Source organism: Arvicanthis niloticus, chromosome 25, assembly GCF_011762505.2.
Source record: "Arvicanthis niloticus isolate mArvNil1 chromosome 25, mArvNil1.pat.X, whole genome shotgun sequence".
NCBI classification, from domain to species: Eukaryota; Metazoa; Chordata; class Mammalia; order Rodentia; family Muridae; genus Arvicanthis; species Arvicanthis niloticus.
Window position 1 is genome coordinate 16,177,643 of NC_133433.1, and position 21,149 is coordinate 16,198,791.

At 40.3% G+C, this 21,149-nt stretch overlaps 1 protein-coding gene and 1 pseudogene across 1 annotated transcript; both read left to right on the top strand.

Annotated features, from left to right (window-relative positions):
* The first annotated feature begins 205 nt into the window (after positions 1-205).
* Positions 206-20,688, top strand: Osgin2 (oxidative stress induced growth inhibitor family member 2). The gene is made up of 6 exons (XM_076924125.1): positions 206-448; positions 11,425-11,579; positions 13,699-13,835; positions 14,696-14,887; positions 18,322-18,413; positions 18,921-20,688. Exons 1-6 carry the CDS (start codon positions 405-407, stop codon positions 19,951-19,953), a joined length of 1,653 nt encoding a protein of 550 aa, XP_076780240.1. The 5' UTR covers positions 206-404; the 3' UTR covers positions 19,954-20,688.
* On the top strand, positions 8,675-9,682 carry LOC143438387 (tubulin alpha-1A chain-like; annotated as a pseudogene).
* Positions 20,689-21,149: the final 461 nt, after the last annotated feature.

Here is a 21,149-nt window from a genome sequence, read left to right on the forward strand (position 1 = left end):
CCGCAGGCCGGAGGTAGAAGCCCCTTCTCCTCTGCTCGGCAACCCCAAGAGCGGGCACCGAGCACGCAACCCAGTCCCCCAGGGTAGGCCTGGTGAGGACCGGGACCGCAGCCCCGCGGCTGTGCGCATCTCCCTCCGTGGGCCCGCCCCTCGCCGCGACTCCACCAATCGGCGGCGGCGTCCACGCGCCGCACCTGGTGGGCGGAGCCGCGCGTCGCCGTCGCAGCGCCCGGTCCCGCCCCCAGCGCGGCACCCATCACTCGCTGCGCCGCCCTGCCGCCGGCGGGAGGAGCGGAAGCCGCTGTCCGGGGACAGACTCCCGCGCCCGTGAGCCGCGGTGCAGGCAGGGCGCGCGCCGGGACGAGCCCGCGGTCAGCCCTCGCGGAGGACGGCAGCCGCTCTCGATGCCTGTGTGGTGCTGCCGCTGCTCCCTGGCCGGTCATTTCAGGTAACTTTCCCCCCGGGATGGGTCGGAGCTGGCTCTGCAGCGTGTTCTCCTCGGCCGCCGCCCGCTGGGCCGGCGCTGCTCGGAGCTCCGGGGGACCCCCGCTCTTTTCTTGTCCCCTCTTCTTGTTCCTGGACCGCGCGGGTCACAGGACGGCGAGAGTGGCTAGGCCGGTGGTGAGTCGGTTACGTGTAAATAGTGAATTTGAAAAAAATCCATTACGAGCCTCCTTTGAATTTTTGATCTTTTAAAGATCTAGGAACATAAGTTATTGGCTTTGAAGGGAAGTGGAGAAGAATGTGTCATGTAGTGACAGTGGGTTGTGACTTACTAAGGTATTAGTGATTTAAAGCCGTATTAGGATGGAGAAATTTGGAAAATGGCAGTTTTATACTCAGATTGTGATAAAAGTTCTCTAGGTGAGAAAAAGAATAGCTTTAAATATGAATGAACGTGGATCCAGTACAATTGACCAACACTTAGGAGAATTACAGAAAAGGTCAAAAGTACTAGAAACTTCGTGGGTGAAATGTTACGTTTAGTAAGGACTCCAGAACCTGGCTTTACATGTATGAATGTTACAGAATAAACTGATAAAGAGTTGTTTAATAGAGGCTCATAGAATTAGGTGAACCATTAACTTGGGTGGAAAGGATATTAATATTACTATTAAAAATACTAACATTTCTTTGATTACTACTGGGAGCCACAAGTCACAGTATTCGTGACTGTCATCAATACAAATCAGAGAGCTTATTTTATTTAATATGGTAAGTGGTGTGTGTATTTATTAACCTTCCCAGAAGAGGTTAAAAAGGGACATGAGGTGCAGAGAACGCACAGACTCCTGGTGTAGTAGCCACAAGCTAGGTCAGCCCAACCTTTTGAGTTTGTAATGAGACTTTCATAGACTGCTGGATACTATCTTCTAGACAGATTGTTGTGTACTTCACAAGCTATCTACTCTGCGTATTGTACAAAGCAGGTTGCAGTGAAAAATTGAAGCCTCTTGGGAAGCTACATTTCTTTTAGAAAATAACCCGCTGAAACTCTCCTGACACCTTTGGTGTACCTTTGAACGGTAAGGGGAGAGCTTGGAATTCATACTCTGAGGCTGTAGGGTAAATACCACCCTCTTATCTCTGAGCAAAGAAATTTAGGGAGGGAGTGAAGAGAATATGCTACAGTTTAGTGTTGGGAGAGAGGAAAGCATGTCTACTATATTATTATAGTTAAATGTATCATCTTTAAAATACTTCTGTTAGGTCGGGTATTTTAAAACTTGTTTAAAAAAACTTTTTAAAATTTTTTAAAGATTGCCAGCTCCTTCAGGAACATTTCTCCTCTAGTGGTGTTTTCTTTTTTTTTTTTTTTTCTTTTTTTTTCTTCCGAGACAGGGTTTCTCTGTGTATCTCTGGCTGTCCTGGAACTCACTCTGTAGACCAGGCTGACCTCGAAGTCTAGTGGTATTTTCATTCATCGGTTTTTGTGTTGCTGGGAATGAAATTCGGGGCCTTGCCAATGAAGCCAGTGCTCTACCATTGCATTGCCATCCTCAGCCACCTAGGCTGCGAGATTTTAATAGAGACTGATTTTAAAACAGTTTGTGGTAACAACTACATTTTGGGGTTTCTCCAGAGCCTGTATTAATAGGCATCATGACAGAATGTTTCAAGGGGGAAGACTTCGCACGTTCTATTCTGGAAAATAAAATGGGAGACTGTCTTTATTTGGCACCTTAGAGCTTTTAGTGTGGAAGTGTCCATTTGAGAAATTCTAGAATTGTGGTTCCAATTCCCTTAAAGTTGAGATGCAGATTTGTATTTGATTATTTAAAAAGGTGTTGCTGTAACTGAGAAGTTTTTTATTTACGAAAATTATGTCTATACTACCTTGTTTAGTAACTTTGGACTGTAGTGTTTCAAAAACAAAATGTGCAAGGCTTCCAAAATCATAGCAAAGGGTCTTGACTCTAATGTCTGACAGTGTGCTAACATTTTTTCCATGCAAAATGCGCATTCTTTACTAGTTCTGAAATGTAATTTTATAAATTTTGCAATTTTATTGGTGCCCTGAATAAAGAAACAGTAGATTTAAAAATAGACAAAACCAAACAAAAAAAACCTCAAAATAATTTTTCTTAGACTATTTATCAAATTGGAAACCTAAGTACAAATGAACACTGCTCATAGTCCTGAACTATAGCACCAAGAAATCAGGAGTTGCTCCATACTGTGGAATTTGGGTAGGTACAAAGAATTTAGAGCTACTAAACTTTTTGTTCTGTTTATCTTCAAGTCTTAGGAATTGTTTGATTCAAACTTCTTGAGACCTATATACCAAGTTCAGCAATATTTCAGAATACAAGATTGGTTGTACAAGAGTAAATTATACTTGAATGCAGCAATAATGAATAACCAGAAAGGGAAAATAACAAAATAGTTCCACTTAGTGTAAAAAGTGAAACACTAAAATTTTCGTTAAAAAAATTGAAAGAAATTTAACAAAAGATACAAGGCTGTACATTGAAAAGCAGGAAGCCTTAGAAGAAGTTAGGGTTGAAGTGTGCTACATGATGAAGTTGCAGGTAGTGACACACTGAATACAGGTGTGGCTTCCCATAAATTTCAAGTTTTGCAGTAACATAACTATCAGTTTGTGTATGATACACTCAGTGTTAACATAGGGATGGAAAGAGCTGTGCATTTCTCAGAAGATATTCACTGAAAGCAGGACTGTATAGAAAAATATTTTATGTTTGTAGACTAAAAACCTGAATCTTTGAAAGATTCTTGTGGCTGGTCTACAGGCCAGTGCAGTATTATAAAGACAAACTGCCTTCTTTGCATAAATTGATGGGGGTGGGGGGTTGGGAGGGAGTGTCAAGAGACCCAGAGTAGTCTCACAAAGGTTGAAAAAGCAAAGTTAGAGGACTCACCTGTTTTCGGTTCAAAGTTTCCTGCAAAGCACTAGGCATCAAGACAGCCTGGTGCTGCACAAATGTCAGCATAGATGAGTGGGATGCAGTGGACAGCCACAAATCATTGTCTGATGAATTGTCTTTGATGGTAGCCCCACGAAAACAGGAAATAGGCATTAGTTTCAGCAAATGTAGTTCAGTCAGATCCCCACAAGGGTTTCCACAAACAAAAGAATGAACTTGTCTGCTTGTTCAAATTGCATGAAAATGAAATCAGAAAACTCTTAGATGAAAATATAGTAAACATTTGTGGCTGTGAATCAGGCACTTATTTCTTATACATGACATTGAAAGCACATCAACAGAAGAAAAAATACTTTGGGAGTGGTCAGAACTTAAAATGTATGTAGAGGATGCCAAGAAACTGAAAAAAAAAAAAAATAGACTGTCGAGATGGTGAGGGTGTTTGCTGCTGAGCTTGCTGACCAGGGGGATACCACGTGGTAGAAGAAAATTGATTGTTAAACTTGTTTTTTGATTTAGACACACACCATAGCACACACAAGAGGAAAAACAAACAGATAATGGGAGAAAATGTTTATAAACTATCTGTCTGAAGAAAGTTGACTAGAGAATTAAAAAAAAAATAATAAAACCTTAAAAGATCTACTATGCCAAATTTAAAACTAGGCAAAGGGTCTGGAGGGAGGGAGAGAGAGAATATGAGAATGAGGGGGAATGAGGAAATAAGAAGAAACGACACATACATGGAATGATTCTTAATACTATTAGGGAAATGCAGGTCAAAACTACAGTATGATGCTCCTGGGATAATGGAGAGCTAAGGCGTATGTAAATAAGTTGGAGAGGATAATAATTTTTGGGAGGGCTGCAAGGTGGCTCCGTGGTTGCGTGCTTTCTGTGTAATGGTGAGGACCTGAGCTCCAGTCTCTTACATCTTGTTAGAACCAAGGTGTAAAAGACGAGTATTTGTGTGTTCCTGTAACCTCTGGACTCTAGGAGGGATGGCAGGATTGCTGAGGTCTGGTGGCTGCCAGGGAGTGATAGAGCAGGATGTCTTTCTCTTCTAGCTTTCACCCTGCACATGGGCACACGTCATCACACAACATGCATGCACACGTCATGTACACATACATATGCTACTAATAAAATGCTTTCTGATACTAGTGTTAATTACAAAATTTTGAACATATTGGAACCATGGGCTTATTGATGAGGACCTACGTCATGGAAACAAGAAATGGACACTAGTTTCAGCAAATGTCAGGGCAGTCAGATCCCTGCAAACAAAAGAGTGGCCTTATCCAGACGATCACCGCACTCCACAAGAGGGTGCTTAATAGGTTAAAACATTTCATTAAAGATTTAAAAATATATATTAATGCTTCCTCTGTTTATCTTGGTCTTGGATCTCCTCAAATAACTAGTTATCTTCTGTTCCTAATCTGTGATCTCCTGAAAGCCATTTGTTTTTCTCAGTTAACAGAAATTCCACAGAGGGCATTTGTTTCTAGTTGTCTTAACCTCTAGACACATGCATGCATGTACACACACAAAACGAGAGGGCATACCTAGTGAAATGAAAAAGTGTGCACTCAGGAATTGATAGCTGTATTAAAATTCTCCAGCTTCTTGAAACATCTTGGTGTAGAATGCTGGCCTGGTCCTAATGAGTTACCCAGAGGCTGACTTCTGGATTTCCTTTAAATGGAAGTGATTTGGAGTTTAAGTCAAAGTTTATACATATAGCACTTGAATATTAACTCTGCATCTCACAACATTTATTTATATGGGTAAGAAAATACAGGTTTATTTTTATTTTTAAGTTTTTTATTTTTTTCTGGCAGTGACTGATATGTTTTACTAGATTTTTTCACAGAAGCATGGATGAGAGGTTATTTACTAGACCATGGACACCTTACCAGTGGCTATACCACTGAAGAAAATCTCTCTCTCGCTCAGTGACATTAGCTGCCTGAGTAAAGGGGTGGGGCCTATGCAGGCTCACTCATAAGGTGCCACTCACAACAGGAGACTGTGCTTAGTCTTACACAGGTAATCAGAGCTGGCATGGTACAGAATATAGAAGTGTCTATGGCACCCAGCCCGTTCTCTGGCTGTTATATCAGTTCACCCTTTGTGCAATGTGATGTGATTCTCAGGATAGAGACGCCCTATACATGGCTGAGCATCCACTGCTCACTTACTCTCAGCACTTTGAGCCATTATGAGTCTACAGTAACTGCTGCCCACCAGAGAAGAAGCTGCTCCGACCAGAGCTGGCAGCAGCACTATTTTATAGGCATAGACACAGTTATTTAGAAGGCAGTTTGTCAGGAACATCTTATCCATTTAGCAAAAAAGAAACAAAAACAAAACCTACCACCACTGCCAACAGAAACCAAAACTGTAGTAGCTTCCCCCTTAGGCCCATGACCTTCCCAGCCCAAACTGTCTACTAGCTCAGCAGTGCCAAATGGGATTCTTTCCTATGGAGAAGGCCCAGTCTCAACCAGAAAGCAATTTGTTGCCCCCAGAACAAACCTGCCACTATTGCACCACTGGGGATGTCTTGCCAGGCCAGTCAGTAGTATTGCAGGTTCCACAGCTGAGTTAGGGATGTTGGTGATTTTCCCTCAGCAGCCTGGATTTTTGGAGGGAGGATGTCCCACCTCTATCTGGGACATCTTTCCCAGCTACCACTTGAATTCTTTTCCTGTGAACAGAGCACATGGTGTCTTGAGCAGTAAGGTTTTACTATCTAGTTCTATTGCACTGCCAACAGCAGTGTTAATTACTTGCATTATTTTGGGGGCCTCTGGAGCTTCCCTGACTAATAGTGTGTAGGGAGGTAGCCAACGTCTGGGCATTGGGATTTTCAGTTAACAACCTATGGGTTCTGGGAGCAGCCTTATTTATGCACATAGGCTAGTGCTATTTTAAGCTCTTTAAAAATTGTGTGTGTTGGTGGAGGGAGGGGTGCGTGTAGTGGGAGTGAGGGAGCATTGGGTATCCTCTTGGATCATTCTGTTCAACTTTGCTGAAGCTAGAATGTACACTTTGGAGCTAAGCTACCAGCCACCAATCTCCAATGACCCTCCCTCAGGTCTCTACCCTCTCAGTATGGGGATTTTAGGTCTGAGGGGATCGTGCATGGCTTGTTATGTGGTACAGCGATTCAAGCTCTGGTCCATATGTTGCACTACAAGCTCTCAGCTGCTGAGCCATCTCACCGTCTCGCAAATCTCGTCCCATTTTTACATTTTATTTTAAAATTAGCTTACTGAGTATTATGCTTCTGTATGGCTTTTCCATACGTCTTTAGTTTCCACCTGTCTCTCATCTCCCTGTTCTCCTGTTTAGTGAAACATTTCTACCTCTAGTCATTCACCTTTCTACTTTTTTTTTTTTAAGTCACATATTTAACTGTGCTCCATGCCCTTTAAGGTGCATCTTCCACCTCATGGGTCCCTTTCTACTTGGGTTTTGTATGTACTCCAGCATAAATGTCCACATTAAAATTAAAAGCTAGGATTCAGTTATGAGAAGGAATATGTAGTCTTTGTCGTTACCAAAACCTTAGCATAATGATCATCTTTATACGTCTTGGGTTTTATCTGTGGGAGCAAGCATCAATGTTTAAGGTAAGGATGGCTGGAAAACACTAAAGGAAGGTCTGCAGGTCCCAAGACAGAATTGTGACCTTTATAACAGTAATAATATAAATAGGGTTTGTGTAGCCAAAATGACTGGCCAGAAGCCTGCAAAAGAAATAGGGTTTCTCCTTTGCACTCACTGGAGAAGTATGAACAGCCCAGAGCATGAAACACTCAGGTTAGAGATAGCTCGGAGTAATGATCTCAGTTAGATCCTGCTACACACATGGACGGAGAGAACGGACTTCCACAGGCTGTCCTCTGACCTCTGCACAAGTGTCTTGGCATACTCACGACCTTCCCTTCCCCCAGCGTGAGGAAATAAATGTGATAATATAAAAAGTTCAAGTTAGGCTGAACTGAGCATTGCACACCTGTAATTCTAGCCTCTGAGTAGTGCAGGCAAGTGCTACATACTGCAATTGAGGCTAGTCTGAGTTATATTAAACTCTGTAGAAAAATATCTCACCAAAGGGAAAAACCACTCAGGTTTAGTGTAATTGCCAAGAAGCAGAAATGGGGAAGCAGCAGATACATCTGCATCTAATTCCAGAGGTGTAGGTGGAATGATCCTGAATGGGTTGGATTGAGCATAAACACCCTTCTACGGGCAGGCCTGCATGTGAGGATGGGCTACCTTTAACAGCCATGCCAACAGGTTATCTGCTTTGGCTACATAAGAGAACTGTAAGTAGCAGGTTCTCTTACATGGACCACTTAAGAGTCGAGCTGTAAGAAGTAATACTGCTTCCTTGTCTACCCCATTCATTCGGCAGCCTCAAAGTAGCAACCGTGTGTGAGTGTATCTCTATCCACGTTGGCCAGGCTGGTGTCCAGATGGGCAGTGCCTGCTAGGAGCTCTACTGCCCGGAAAATGGCATCTAGCCTGATGGCCAGATGCCAAGTGACATGATCACTGGAGGGAGAGATGAGTCTTAACACCACCTTCAGTGAGAGAGGTACTAACAAGCATGTGCCTTGGGCAGTGGTCATAGACCTGGAACCCATAGCTATTGGTGAATTATGCACTGGTACCTACTGCCAGCTTTTCTACCTTGAGCAGCTCAGCTCATCACAGACAAGGAAGATGCTGACTATAGTTATACCTCTGTTGGGAGCCGACTTTAATAGAAAGCGGCTAGATCAACTTTGCAGCCATCTGGAACCATATACCCTGATGAAAGACTTGGTTGTCAAAAGCCTATAACAGCTGAAGCGTACTCTGATAAATATATTGTTTATCCCACATAGCTTGTTTTGCTGTTTAGTGACCCCAGCTGTATAGTGCACGTGGTAAAGTGTTTTCACCTGTGTTCTCCTGCTTGTGTATATAAATACCTCAGAATTCCCTTCAATAAGAGAGACTTGATCACACCCTGTTTGGTCTCCATTCTTCGAGTCTCTTGCCCCAAGAGCCCCACTCTCTCTCTTGACCAGAGCACTTAGCCCCAAAAGTGTTGAGGCAAAACCGTTGAGGTAGAGTAAAGGCCACAACATACCTCTGGCAACTAAACCATTGGCAAGGAGACCATTGATCTTGTCGTGGACAGAACTCTCAAACTGGCTGGCCAGTGCACAGATCTTTAGGGCTTCTCGGTTTTCCATGGCTTTGGTAGGGGATCTGGCCGTGAATTCATCTCTCTGCTGATGGAGTGGCTCTCTGTTGGTTATGGAAAGAAGTTGAAGCTGGAGTTCTCCATTTATTCAACACCCCCCCCCCCCCAAGGTTTCCACTGCTGTGGTTGAGCCCTACAGTTCCATCCTCACCACCCATAACATCCTGTAGCACTCTGATTGTGCCTTCACGGTAGATAATGAGGCCATCTATGACATCTGTTATAGAAATCTCAACATTGAACACCCAAGTTACAGTAACTTGAATAGGATGATAGGTCAGACTGTGTCTTCTGACACTGCTTCCCTCAGATTTGATGGGACCTTGAATGTTGACCTGGCAGAATTCCAGACCAATCTTGTGATCTGTCCTTGAATCTACTTCCCTCTGGCCAGTATGCTCCTGTGATTTCTGCTGAGAAAGCCTACCATGAGCAGCTTCCTGTAGCAGAGATAACCAATATCTGCTTGTAGTCAGCTAACTAGATAGCAGTTTGTGACCGTGATGCCTACTGTATGGAAGAGATGTGGTTCCCAAAGATGTTATTACCATTAAGACCAAGTCTACCATCCAGTTTGTGGACTGGTGCCCCACTCACTTTAAGACTGGAATAATTACCAGCCTCCCACTGTGTATCTGGCCAAGAGAGCTGTGTGCATACTGAGCAACACCGCAGCCGTTGCTGAAGCATGGGCTCGCCTAGATCACATTTGATGTTATGTATGCCAAGCATGCCTTCATGTACTGGTTCGTTGGTGAGGGCATGGAGAAGGAATTCTCTGAGGTCCATGAGGACATGGCTGCCCTAGAGAAGGGTTATGAAAAAATTGGTGTGGATTCTGTTGAGGAGAGAAGGTGAGGAAAAAGCTAAATACTAAAGTAAATTTCACAAAGGTGCAACTTTTACAAGGAAGTTTATTCTGTTTCAACACAGAAAGTTGTGGTCTGGTTATACAGTTGCTGACTTAGGCTTTAAACATGAATCGTCCAAGCTGACCAAGCTGTCCATTTCACTGATGGGTTTTAAATAAAATATTCCCTGTCTTCAAAACAAAACAAATAGAAATCTAATACTGGTCTGGTCATATTAAGGGCAGACTTTTTGTTGTTTTAAGAGCCAGGAAAGGTTAATGTCTGTTAACAACTTTGTACTATCCTGGGGTAGAATATTAGACAGTGTAACTTTGTACTGGCCTGGGTAGTGTATTAAGTTCTCTGAATGAACAGAACTGATGGAATGGTAATTAAAGGAATTTATAGATTGTCTTATGTGGTCCAGGTAGTCCAACAAAGGCTATTTCAGGCTGGATAAGTGGAGAAGCTGATAGTTGCTCAGTCCATGAAGTGGATGTCTCAGCAATCTCAGGCTGGGACTGAAGGCCTGAAAGATTCCTGGAGGGCTGCTGGTATTAGTCTATGGTGGAACCCTGAAGAAGTTGCTTCTAAGATCAATGAAGGAATGCTTCAGCAACAGGATAGTAGAGGAACTTGCCAGCAAGATGAAGTCACACAGGCTGGAAAGCAAATTTCCTTCCATGTTCTTTAATCAGGCCTCCTAGTAGAAGGTGTGGCCCACATTTATAGTATGTTTTCAGGCTTCAAATAATCCGATCTAGGAAATCTTTCAGACTCAGTCTAATTGACAGTAGAGATTAGCCATCAAAGGCAGGATGGAGCCTCTCAAGATTCCATCTATCACCTCTGGGATTAACAGTTTCACCTTAGTCCTATGAAATAACATCTGTCATTTAGAAAGTCCCAACAAACACAGCTAACATGCACTGCATTAACCCTTCCAGTCATTGCAATTGTTGGCGAGAGATGAAAAGTAATTTGAGGATTCTGTTTTGAAGTAATCTAAAGATAACAGCATTAATTGAGTTCAGAGGATGCTACAGTTACTAACTGAATGCCAGAATACTGAAACTAGTTTCTAGAGAGGCAGTTGGTAAATAAAGATTTGAAGTCAACATAAAGGTCTTATTTCTTTTACCAAAAGGCCCAGTGTTTGTACTCTCTCTGTCCTTAAAATATCGGTGGCTAGATTTGTGTAAGTGCTTTTTTTTTTTTTTTTTTTTTTGAACAGGGTTTCTCTATGTAGCCCTGGCTCTCCTGGAACTCACTCCGTAGTGCACCAAGCTGTCCTAAAACTCAGAGATCCACCTGTCTTTGCCTCTTGACTGCTGGGATTAAAGATGTGCACCATCGGTTCCTGGCTGAGGAAAAAAAAAAAAAAATAGAGAAGAAAGCAGCTCTTTCTAGGCATCCCAAAATAATTACAAAATCTCAACTATAATTGTCTTTGGTCAATAGAAGAAGCTGTGTGTGTGTGTGTGTGTGTGTGTGTGTGTGTACATGCACATGTGCCTTAGAAACTGTCCACCTATATTTTCTAGAAAGAATCATTCACTGACCTGGAGCTTGCTAAGTAGACTGGACTGGCTGGCCTTTGAGCCCCAGGGAGCTGACACAGTGATCAGCCTTTTTGTGTGGTTTCTGGTGACTGAACTTGGGTCTGATGTAGGCAGGTACTCTACCAACTGAGCTCCTTCCCTAGCCCGGAAAAAATGCTTACTTAGTAGTTAACGTGCTTTTAAGATATTTATATGAGATAAATAGGTATTTCAGACTTGTGGATTTACATGATATACTATTGAAAGTACTATGCAACTCATGGATATTCTATTGCCTAAACACAATATAAGAATGAATTGGATTTTATAAAACCTATAGTAACTATACTTTTTTTTTTTTTTTTTTTTTTAAGAAACTATAGTGACACTGAAACTGAAGGAGAGATTTTTAATTCATTAGTGCAATATTTTGGTGACAATTTGGGGCCAAACATTAAAGGGATGCCATTAGTTGAAGAAACTTCTTTACTTGAAGATTCATCAGTGACTTTGCCTATGGTAATAATTGGTAAGTTATTATATTTTGTGTTTTAAAGCCAGTTACTGCTCTTACTGCTTTTGTAATTCTAAGGTGTGTATGTTCTTACATTGTATTGAAAAGGCTCCACTTACTACAATAGTAGCAGTGTGACTGTTACCAGCTCCTATGATTGGTATGTATCTAAAGTGATGTATGTGTCACCTCGATCTGATCATTATTGTATATATGTGTTAAAAGTGATGTATGTGTCACCTCGATCTGATCATTATTGTATATATGTGTTAAAAGTGATGTATGTGTCACCTTGATCTGATCACTATTGTATATATGTGTTAAAATGCCACACTTTGCCTCACAGATATGTACAACTCCAAGTATCTTAAAAGCACGAAAATAAAAGAAGATGCTTCTGTGAATGGAGGCAGTTAATGAAAAACAGAATTATAATGAAGTTGTTAGATATGTTAAAATAGCCATTACCAAGTCTTTGAAGAAGGATTGGCTTGTATGATTAGAGAGTCATTTTGGGATGCAATAGCTTTTACTGATGATAGCTGTTAATGATGACCAGTGTTGTTAGAGTTCTGTGCAGGCCATTCTGTGTATATTATTATTGTACTTCAACCCTACGGCTCTGTCATATTGGTTAGGCACCTGTAGACAGACTTATAAAATGAGTGACAACTGTGAGTTAGTAACTGGTGCCATTTGACATTGTAGTGCTATGCAGTAAGATTTATAATTACCTACATTATAATAACCATCCGTATCCTTTGTATCCCCTCAACAGACAGGATGTACAGCTGCTATTTAACTACCTGCCATTTATATTTTCCATCTAACACTCAAACTTGAGGAAGTCAGGCAAGACCTATCTCAAGACAGCATTGTGGTGGCTATTTGCCTTTCTTTTTCTTTTCTCCCCCTGCCCCCAGACAGGGTTTCTTTGTATACCCTGCTGTCCTGTGTCCTGGAACTCACTTTGTAGACCAGGCTGGCCTCGAACTCAGAAATCCACCTGCCTCTGCCTCCCAAGTGCTGGGATTAAAGGCGTGCACTCGCCTTTCTTGAACTGTTTTATTGGAGTTGTATTAAGTCTAGAGATTAGGTTAAGAACAACTGACAATGTTGAGTCTTCCTATCTATGAAGATGGAGTATCTTCTCATCTATGTGGGCTATTAAAATTTTATTTCTTTAGTCATAGTTGGTCTTTATGTAACTCATACACGTTTTGTTAATATTATGCTAAAATATTTCTTTGACATAAATATAAATGATAGTGTGTTTTTTATTTCAAGTTGCACTTTTTTCATCGCTGCTGCAAGAAAGTAGTTGGTATTTGCTTATTGATGTAACGGAGATCTTAAGGGGTCAGTTCTTGGGATTTACTATGTAGATAATCATGTTACAGGCAAACAGTGTTTCCCCTCCTTTCTCAAGTTGTGCACTTTTTATTTCATTCCTTCAGACTGTCCGTCATGGGGATGAGTAGGACTGTTTTTGGGTTTTGTTGTTGTTGTTCTATTTTTAACATATTCTTTGTTATGTTGAAGAAGTTTTCCTCTTTCAAATGCTGCATGTTTTTAAATCATGGGTGGATGCTGGGTTTTGTTAAATGGTTCTCCTTGCATTTGTGGATATAGCCATATAAATTGGTTTTTAAAATATTTTTAAGGTCTTTTTTACACATTTATTTTGATTGTTTATCAATTTAATGTGTCTGTGTGTGTATGTGTATGCCACAGTACATGGAGGTCAGAGGACAACTTGCAAGAATAGGTTCTCCTTCCATTGTGTTAGTTGCAGAGATTTTACTCAGATTGCAGAGAAGGTCGACAAGTGCATTTATCTGCTGAGCTGTCTCTCCTGCTATTGGTTAATTTGTTTTTGGTTCCACATCAATTGTAATAAAGAAGTAGCTTATGAAAATATGTATTTCTCAAGAACAGGTCATCGTAGACCGCTAATTTTGGAAATCAGTAGCATAGAGTGGAAGCGTTAAATAGATGAGAGTCTGAAACACTGAGAGAAGGAGAGGTTAACTATGAGTGCTAGGTTTTAGTTGATTGGAGGAGGAAGAACAGGGAGGGGAACCCAGCCAATAAGAGGATCAACTTACATCACTTTGCTCTTCTAAAAAAATAGGAAATGGACCTTCAGGAATATGCCTTTCCTATATGCTGTCAGGCTACAGACCGTATTTATCATCTGAAGCAATACATCCAAATACAATCTTACATAGTAAACTAGAAGAAGCAAGACATCTCTCCATTGTGGATCAGGTATTATTTGTTACATGTCTTATAAAACATTTTAATGCTAAAACGATTAGCTTTTTAAAATATATTTCTTTGTTGTAAATCCTTCATTCTAAATAATGCTTTGTATTTACTTTAGTTTTATAAATACATTCTGATGTCATATTAAACTATATTGAATTTTTGAGCAAAAAATTCTAATTTTTTAGAGGAGTTTCAAAGAATTTTATATGGCTTTGGGTGCATGTTCATATGAGAACATGAGTGTACATGCGTGTAGGCCGCACATTGACCTTGGGTGTTGTTTCTCAGGAACTGTCCATATGGTTTTTGAAATGAGGCTTCTCATACATAGGCTTTAATCTTACCTAGGCTAGGCTGCCTAGCCAGTGAGCTGCAGAAGTCCTCTCATCTCCATCTCCACATTGCTGTGATTATAGGCATGGGCCACCATGCCTGGCTTTTAAAATGTAGGTTCTAGTGATCAGACTCAGCTTGCTTGTAAAAAGAAAGCAAGCTCCTGACTGAGTCATCTTTGCAACCCCACTGGTGAGGGTTCAGTGTGTTCTATGCTGAAATCCATTTGGGAAGTGCTACCTTTTACATCCCGGTTGACATTTCTATGCCAAAGGCATCTTCAACTCTTAGAAGGACTTTTAATAAACAAACAAACTAACAAACAAACAAAAACAACAAAAAAACCTTTGTTTTAAATTCAAACATTGCCTACATTTATTTTGCTGAGGAATCTAGTATGAATGAACTCAAGGAAAATCCATGTTCTCTAACTCACTCTTAGAAGCTACTGAGTTGGCATGGCCTTCGTCAACTTAATTGTCTTCGTTTTTTTCAAACTCACATATTTTTTTTTTCCTTTGGTTCAGGACTTAGAATACCTGTCCGAGGGTCTTGAGGGACGATCGTCCAATCCAGTGGCAGTCCTTTTTGACACCCTTCTTCACCCAGATGCTGACTTTGGGTATGATTCCCCGTCCATTCTGCACTGGAAATTGGAACAACATCATTATATCCCTCACTTAGTTCTTGGTAAGGGCCCGCCTGGTGGGGCATGGCATGTAAGTATGTTATTCACATTCTAGTGTATATTGAGGGATTTATTATAAACCAATTTTTGTTTTGTTTTCAAGACAGGACTTCTCTGCATAGCGTTTGCTGTCCCAGATCTCACTTTATAGACCAGGCTAGCCTCAAACTCAGAGTTCCGTCTGCCTCTGCTCCCAAGTGCTGAGATTAAAGGCATGTGCCACCATGCCGGCTGTTTGTTTTTCAAGGCAGTGCTTCTCTGTGTATCTCTTGACTGACCTAGAAACTCACTTTGTAGACCAGTGTGGCCTTGATCTCAGCAATCCATCTGCCTCGCCTTAAGTGTGGGTACTAAAGGTGTGCAGCAACATGAACATTTTATTTCCGTTGTTTCATTAAGCATACATTAACTATAGGTAGTTAAGCCAGATTTTTATTAATGATGTAGTCTTTGAATAAGTATATCTCTACTAACCTATACAAATTGTGTAGACAAAAAAAGAATACTTTTTTATAGTAAATAAAATTTCAATAATTTAAAGATTAGAAAAATCTCACAAGGTATTTTGAAAACCAGTTATCTCTTCTTTCCATGTATTTTCTTTTTTAAAAGCTATATTTATATTATTTTATGTGTATAAGTGTTTTGTCTGCATGTATGTCTGTGCACCATGTGGATGCTTGGTGCTCACAGAAATTAGAAGAGGATTTTAGGTGCCTTGAACTGGTATTACTGATTGTTGTGAGCTGCCATGTAGGTACTGGTAATCAAACCCTGGTCCTTTAGAAGAAGAGCCTATGCTCTGAACCATTGAGCCATGTCTCCAGCCTGTATTTCCATCTGTTAAGATTTTAAAGAAAAAATACTGTAAATGAAAGGTTTAATTTGAACAAAAGATATTTCTCCCTGTTTCAGAGCCTGTAAAGTTCATGCTTGAACCCCATTTAATGACTGTCTTAGTTTTCTATTACTGCAAAGAGACACACAACCAAGGCAATTCTTATAAAAGAAAGCATTTAATCAGGGGCTTGCTTACAGTTTCAGAGGTTTCATACATTATCATCATGGTGGGGAGCATAGTGGCATTCAGGGAGGCACAGTGCTGGAGAGGCAGCTGAGATCTGTATCCTCATGCCCAGCCAGCAGGAAGAGAGAGTGAGTGTCAGCGCCCAGCAAGGGCTTCCAAACTTCAAGCCCAGTCCCAGCTACATACCTCCTCCAAGGCCACATATCCCCGTCCTTCCAGATAGTTACAACAACTGCGGACTAAGGATGTATAGGAGCCTGTGGGGCCATTCTCATTCAGACCACCACAGTGACTCACACAGGCTTGACTCACACAGGCGTTCCTACACTTAACCATTTGCCCTGCGCTGCTGCTCTTGCCCTGCTGTTTGCTGAAGATGGGTTGAAATCTTCCAGCAGTGAACAGTATATGAAAATCTGCTTGTAGAGCTGCCTAGCAGGGAAACTTGTTTATGCCTAGTGTACACACACACACACACACACACACACACTAACTAGTTTTTTTCAAGTCCTAGCTGTCCTGGAACTCCCTCTGTAGACCAGGTTGGCCTCATCCTAGGCTGGCCCTAAACTCTTGAGTGTAGCAAATATGACTTTGAACTTCTGCTTTTCCTACCTTTACCTTCCAAATGTTGGAATTTCAGATGTGCCCCACTATGCCTAGTTTATGAAGCCCTGAGAACAAAGCACAGAGCAGTGTATGCTAAGCAAGTATTCTGTCAACCAGACTGAAACCCCAATCCCTTCAGAGATTGTGTGTATGTTTGTGTATGAAAGCAAGTGTGTGTGTGTGTGTGTGTGTGTAAATGCAAGCAGCCACACACCTGTGTCTCAAGACCACTAGTATTCACCATAAATCACATCATTAGGATAAAACATCTGTAGTCATAGAAGCATAGCATTGCATAAGGCTTGAGTATGCAAGTACAAACTGATCCAGTAGAAGATTCTAAAAGTTAGGAGAGTCTAAGAAGCTGGGGGAGACTGGCCTTTTAATTCCTGAATGACACTGATGATGTTGTTCATTATTAATCTGTCATTTCAGTTTTTATTTTGCCTGGAATAGTTTTCCTCCCTAATGACACACTCCTTAAAACCCACTGCATCGCCAGGCAGTGGTGGCGCATATGTTTAATCCCAGCACTTGGGAGGCAGAGGCAGGCGGATTTCTGAGTTCGAGGCCAGCCTGGTCTACAGAGTGAGTTCCAAAACAGCCAGGGCTACACAGAGAAACCCTGTCTCGTAAAAAAAAAAAAAAAAAAAAAAAAAAACAAAGCAAACAAACAAACAAACAAAAAAAAACAAAAAAAACCAACCAACCAAACAAATGAACGAACAAAAACAAAACAAACAAAAAAACCACTGCATCTTTGAAGAAGTACCATTTCACATACACTTGGACAATACTTGTGTCACATCTGCCCCTTTCTGAACACTGCTATCCCAGTGACAGCAGGTATTCATGCTTTATATATCACATAGGGAAGGTCAAGGCCAAACTGGCATATATAAGACCGTATGTATGTTACAAAAATTACATAAGTAAACGTATTCATCTCTTACTTAGAGATGTACGTTATGTCATTGGATGAATAAAAGTTATTATAATATGCCCATTCTCAGTGCTGGGCTGTGAAGAAAAGGGCAAGTTGTGAAAACAGAGGCATTGTCTACAGAGCTGGATGAGATTGTCTGTGGTTGGGTAGGCCCCTTGGCACTTAACTTTTCGATTTCTTTGTGGGAAGCAGAAGTAGCTTGAGAAAGCTTGAGAGGCTTATTTGTTTGATGGTAACATTAACCCCAATGCTGAGTCTGTTTCTCAGGCAACCACTGCTTATTTTTCTATTTTTAGAAGGTGATTATGTTGTATCTAGCCTAGTCCAGATTGCAGAATTATAATTGATAGAGAAAAGCTGTTTTCCAATTTTTAAAAAAATCTGTAAAAAAACCCAAAAAAACAAAAAAACACCAAAATGAAAAAACAGAATTTTGGAAATCAGTGAACATTTTTCTTTTCCTTAAGAAATAAATATGCTGATGTGTTTGTTACCATGTATATCTAAATTATAGATCACTAGTGCTGTGATTTGTCTCAAAAACGTATGACTATAGGTCATTCCAAATGATGGAATACATAAAAGTTGTATTAGAATGGAATTTCAGAAGAAATGTATTAACAAGTGAGAGAATGTAAGATGCTTGTATTTGTGAAAATGGGGTAACTCACTTAATAGGATTACCTCCAGGTGCATCCATTTTCCTATCGTGTGATTGTTAGTTTTCATGCTCCAAACCACAATCCATAGTGTTTATGTACCACTGTTTCTTTTGGACTCGTGTGAGCATGTTTTATATGATCTAAATCTGTGTGTAAATAAGATGCTTGCTTTCAAAAGGTAATTCTGTTTCATTGCATTTTTTTCAACTATTTTAAACTAGAATATGGAAGGCTCTATGTTGACAATCAGCTTTGGAAATTGGATGGAGCTACCTGGACTTAAATTTAAAGATTGGATATCTAGCAAACGAAGGTAAAGATCTAACTATATTAAAATTCTTTGATATATGAAGAAATGGACTATTGAGAAATGTTCACAGTATCTGTGAATCCTGTATTTCATGAATAGAAATACACTTGCTAAATAAAACTCTTGGGAAGCAGAGATTATGAGCTAGTTTCCATTAGGATACTATAAAGCTGTGTGCACATAAAGGACTGTTTACAGGGGCCTTCCTGATTATATTAACCTTGTTAAACAAGATTTATTTTTCATATTGAATCAGTTACTTTCTCATCTACCTATGCATTATTTCCCAAATGTGTCATGTTTTCAATGAGTATGTGACTTTATTTACTTATATTATGTATACTAGGTGTATACATGCCTAGAATAAGAAAGCATGAAAATGATCTTTATAAAACTTGAGGACAATTTTTAACTATCACAGTCATGGAAAAAATAAGATATAAAAGCTTACCAGATAGGAAAGTAATCAAGTACTCTCCTCATAGGGTATTTTTCCTTTTCATCTTACAGGAACTTAAAGGGGGACCGTGTCATGCCAGAGGAAATAGCTCGCTACTACAAGCACTATGTAAAGGTCATGGGTCTTCAGAAGAATTTCCGAGAGAATACTTACATAACATCTGTATCAAGACTCTATAGAGACCAAGGTGATAATGGTAGTCAAGACAGAGATATTTCAACAAAGCCCTTACAGAACCAGAAGTCAAAATTCATCAAGAGAAACTGGGAAATCAGAGGTTATCAGCGAATAGCAGGTGGTTCTCATGTTCCCTTTTGCCTTTTTGCTGAGAATGTAGCTCTTGCAACTGGAACGTTGGATTCTCCTGCCCATCTGGAAGTTGAAGGGGAAGAGTTTCCTTTTGTATTTCATTCAATGCCTGAGTTTGGAGCTGCTATAAACAAAGGAAAGCTGTGTGGCAGAGTGGACCCAGTGCTGATTGTAGGTTCCGGCCTGACTGCAGCTGATGCAGTGCTCTGTGCTTATAACAATAATATCCCTGTGATCCACGTGTTTCGCAGACGAGTAACTGATCCAAGCTTAATTTTCAAACAGCTTCCCAAAAAGTTGTATCCTGAGTATCACAAAGTCTACCATATGATGTGTAGTCAGTCATACTCTGCAGACTCGGACTCTTTATCTGATTACACCAGTTTTCCTGAGCACCGTGTGCTTTCCTTTAAGTCAGACATGAAATGCGTTCTTCAAAGTGTCTCTGGATTGAAGAAAATATTTAAACTGTCTGCAGCTGTAATCTTGATAGGTTCGCATCCTAACCTGTCTTTTCTGAAGGAACAAGGGTGTTACCTAGGCCGTAACTCAAGCCAGCCAATAACGTGCAAGGGTAATCCTGTAGAGGTCGATGCATACACCTATGAATGTGTTAAAGAAGCCAACCTGTTTGCTTTGGGCCCTTTGGTTGGAGATAATTTCGTTCGCTTTCTAAAGGGAGGGGCATTGGGTGTTACTCGATGTTTGGCTACAAGACAGAAGAAAAAGCAGCATTTGTTTGTTCAAAGAGGAGGAGGAGATGGGGTAGCTTAAAGCTCACAAGGAATTTAAATGGACACTTAACCATTAAAGATTTTTTTAACAGTAGTTTGCAGTGTATTGGCTTGAATTAACTGGGAGAGCCTTTAGCTGTCACTTTTTTAAAGTTAAGGAAGCTTGGTATCCCAAGTTGTATTCAAGTGTGTCAAAGGTGTCAGTCTCAGACAAACCCAAACACTGCCAACTTGGTATACTTCATGCTTTCATTTAACTAGAACATTCTTTTCTAACTTGGCATTATAAAGCCAGTCATTCAGACAGAAATCATACTTAATTCACCTTACTGCTCAAGAGATGGTCCAAGGACAGCAGCATCAGCTTCCTCTGTAGCTCATTAGGCATTTAACTTACTACCCTTACACAAGATCTCGAAGGGTTATATGTGTATTCGTTGATGTTTGAAGTACACTGGTCTAAATGAAAATGGGCTATATGTGTGCTGGGGTAGGATATGAGGAAGCATTTGCAACTCAGGTTTTATTTATTTTGAAATTATCAGTTATATAAACCTAATTTATTATCAAATATGATGGTCTTTAAAATATTTTTACAAGTTAAAATTTTGACAGAGAGGTACTTGATATCTTTAACTCCTCATAATTTAATATTTCAATAATGCTGACATCCAAGAACCCACTAAGCTACTTTTTAGAGATTTAGTCTGTTTAGCCATGATAACAGCTAATGAATCTGATTTGTAATTCAATAAATTGTGGATGGAACTACTTATCCTTGTGTGAACACTGAGTTAATTTCTATTAATGAAACATGATTTGGGGCACGATAAGTTCTAAAATTAGAGTACTGTTTGGGTATTGCCAGAATTATTAAAGGTTAATGTGGAAAATCAGATTGTGCCCTTTCCCATTCTCAACGTGATTATTTTGAGATCTGTAACAGTGTTCATTCATAGGAAATGATACTGCAGCCCACAGTGGTTATTAGATTTATCTCCTCTATAGTCTCAATTGTATTTTCACATAAATTGTGAAATGTGTTACTCCTAAACAAAGTCTTTCAGAGTTTTTTTTTTTTTTTTCTTCCTTTGAGGGTTATAATTTTACCTAGAATGTGCTCACTGAACTTCTGTTTCCAGTTTCTTAAATGGACGACCTACCATTGACAGTCTTGTTCACGTGAATGCTGAGAGCTCAGGACTCAGACGTTCAGTGTTGTTTGGATTAGTCTGC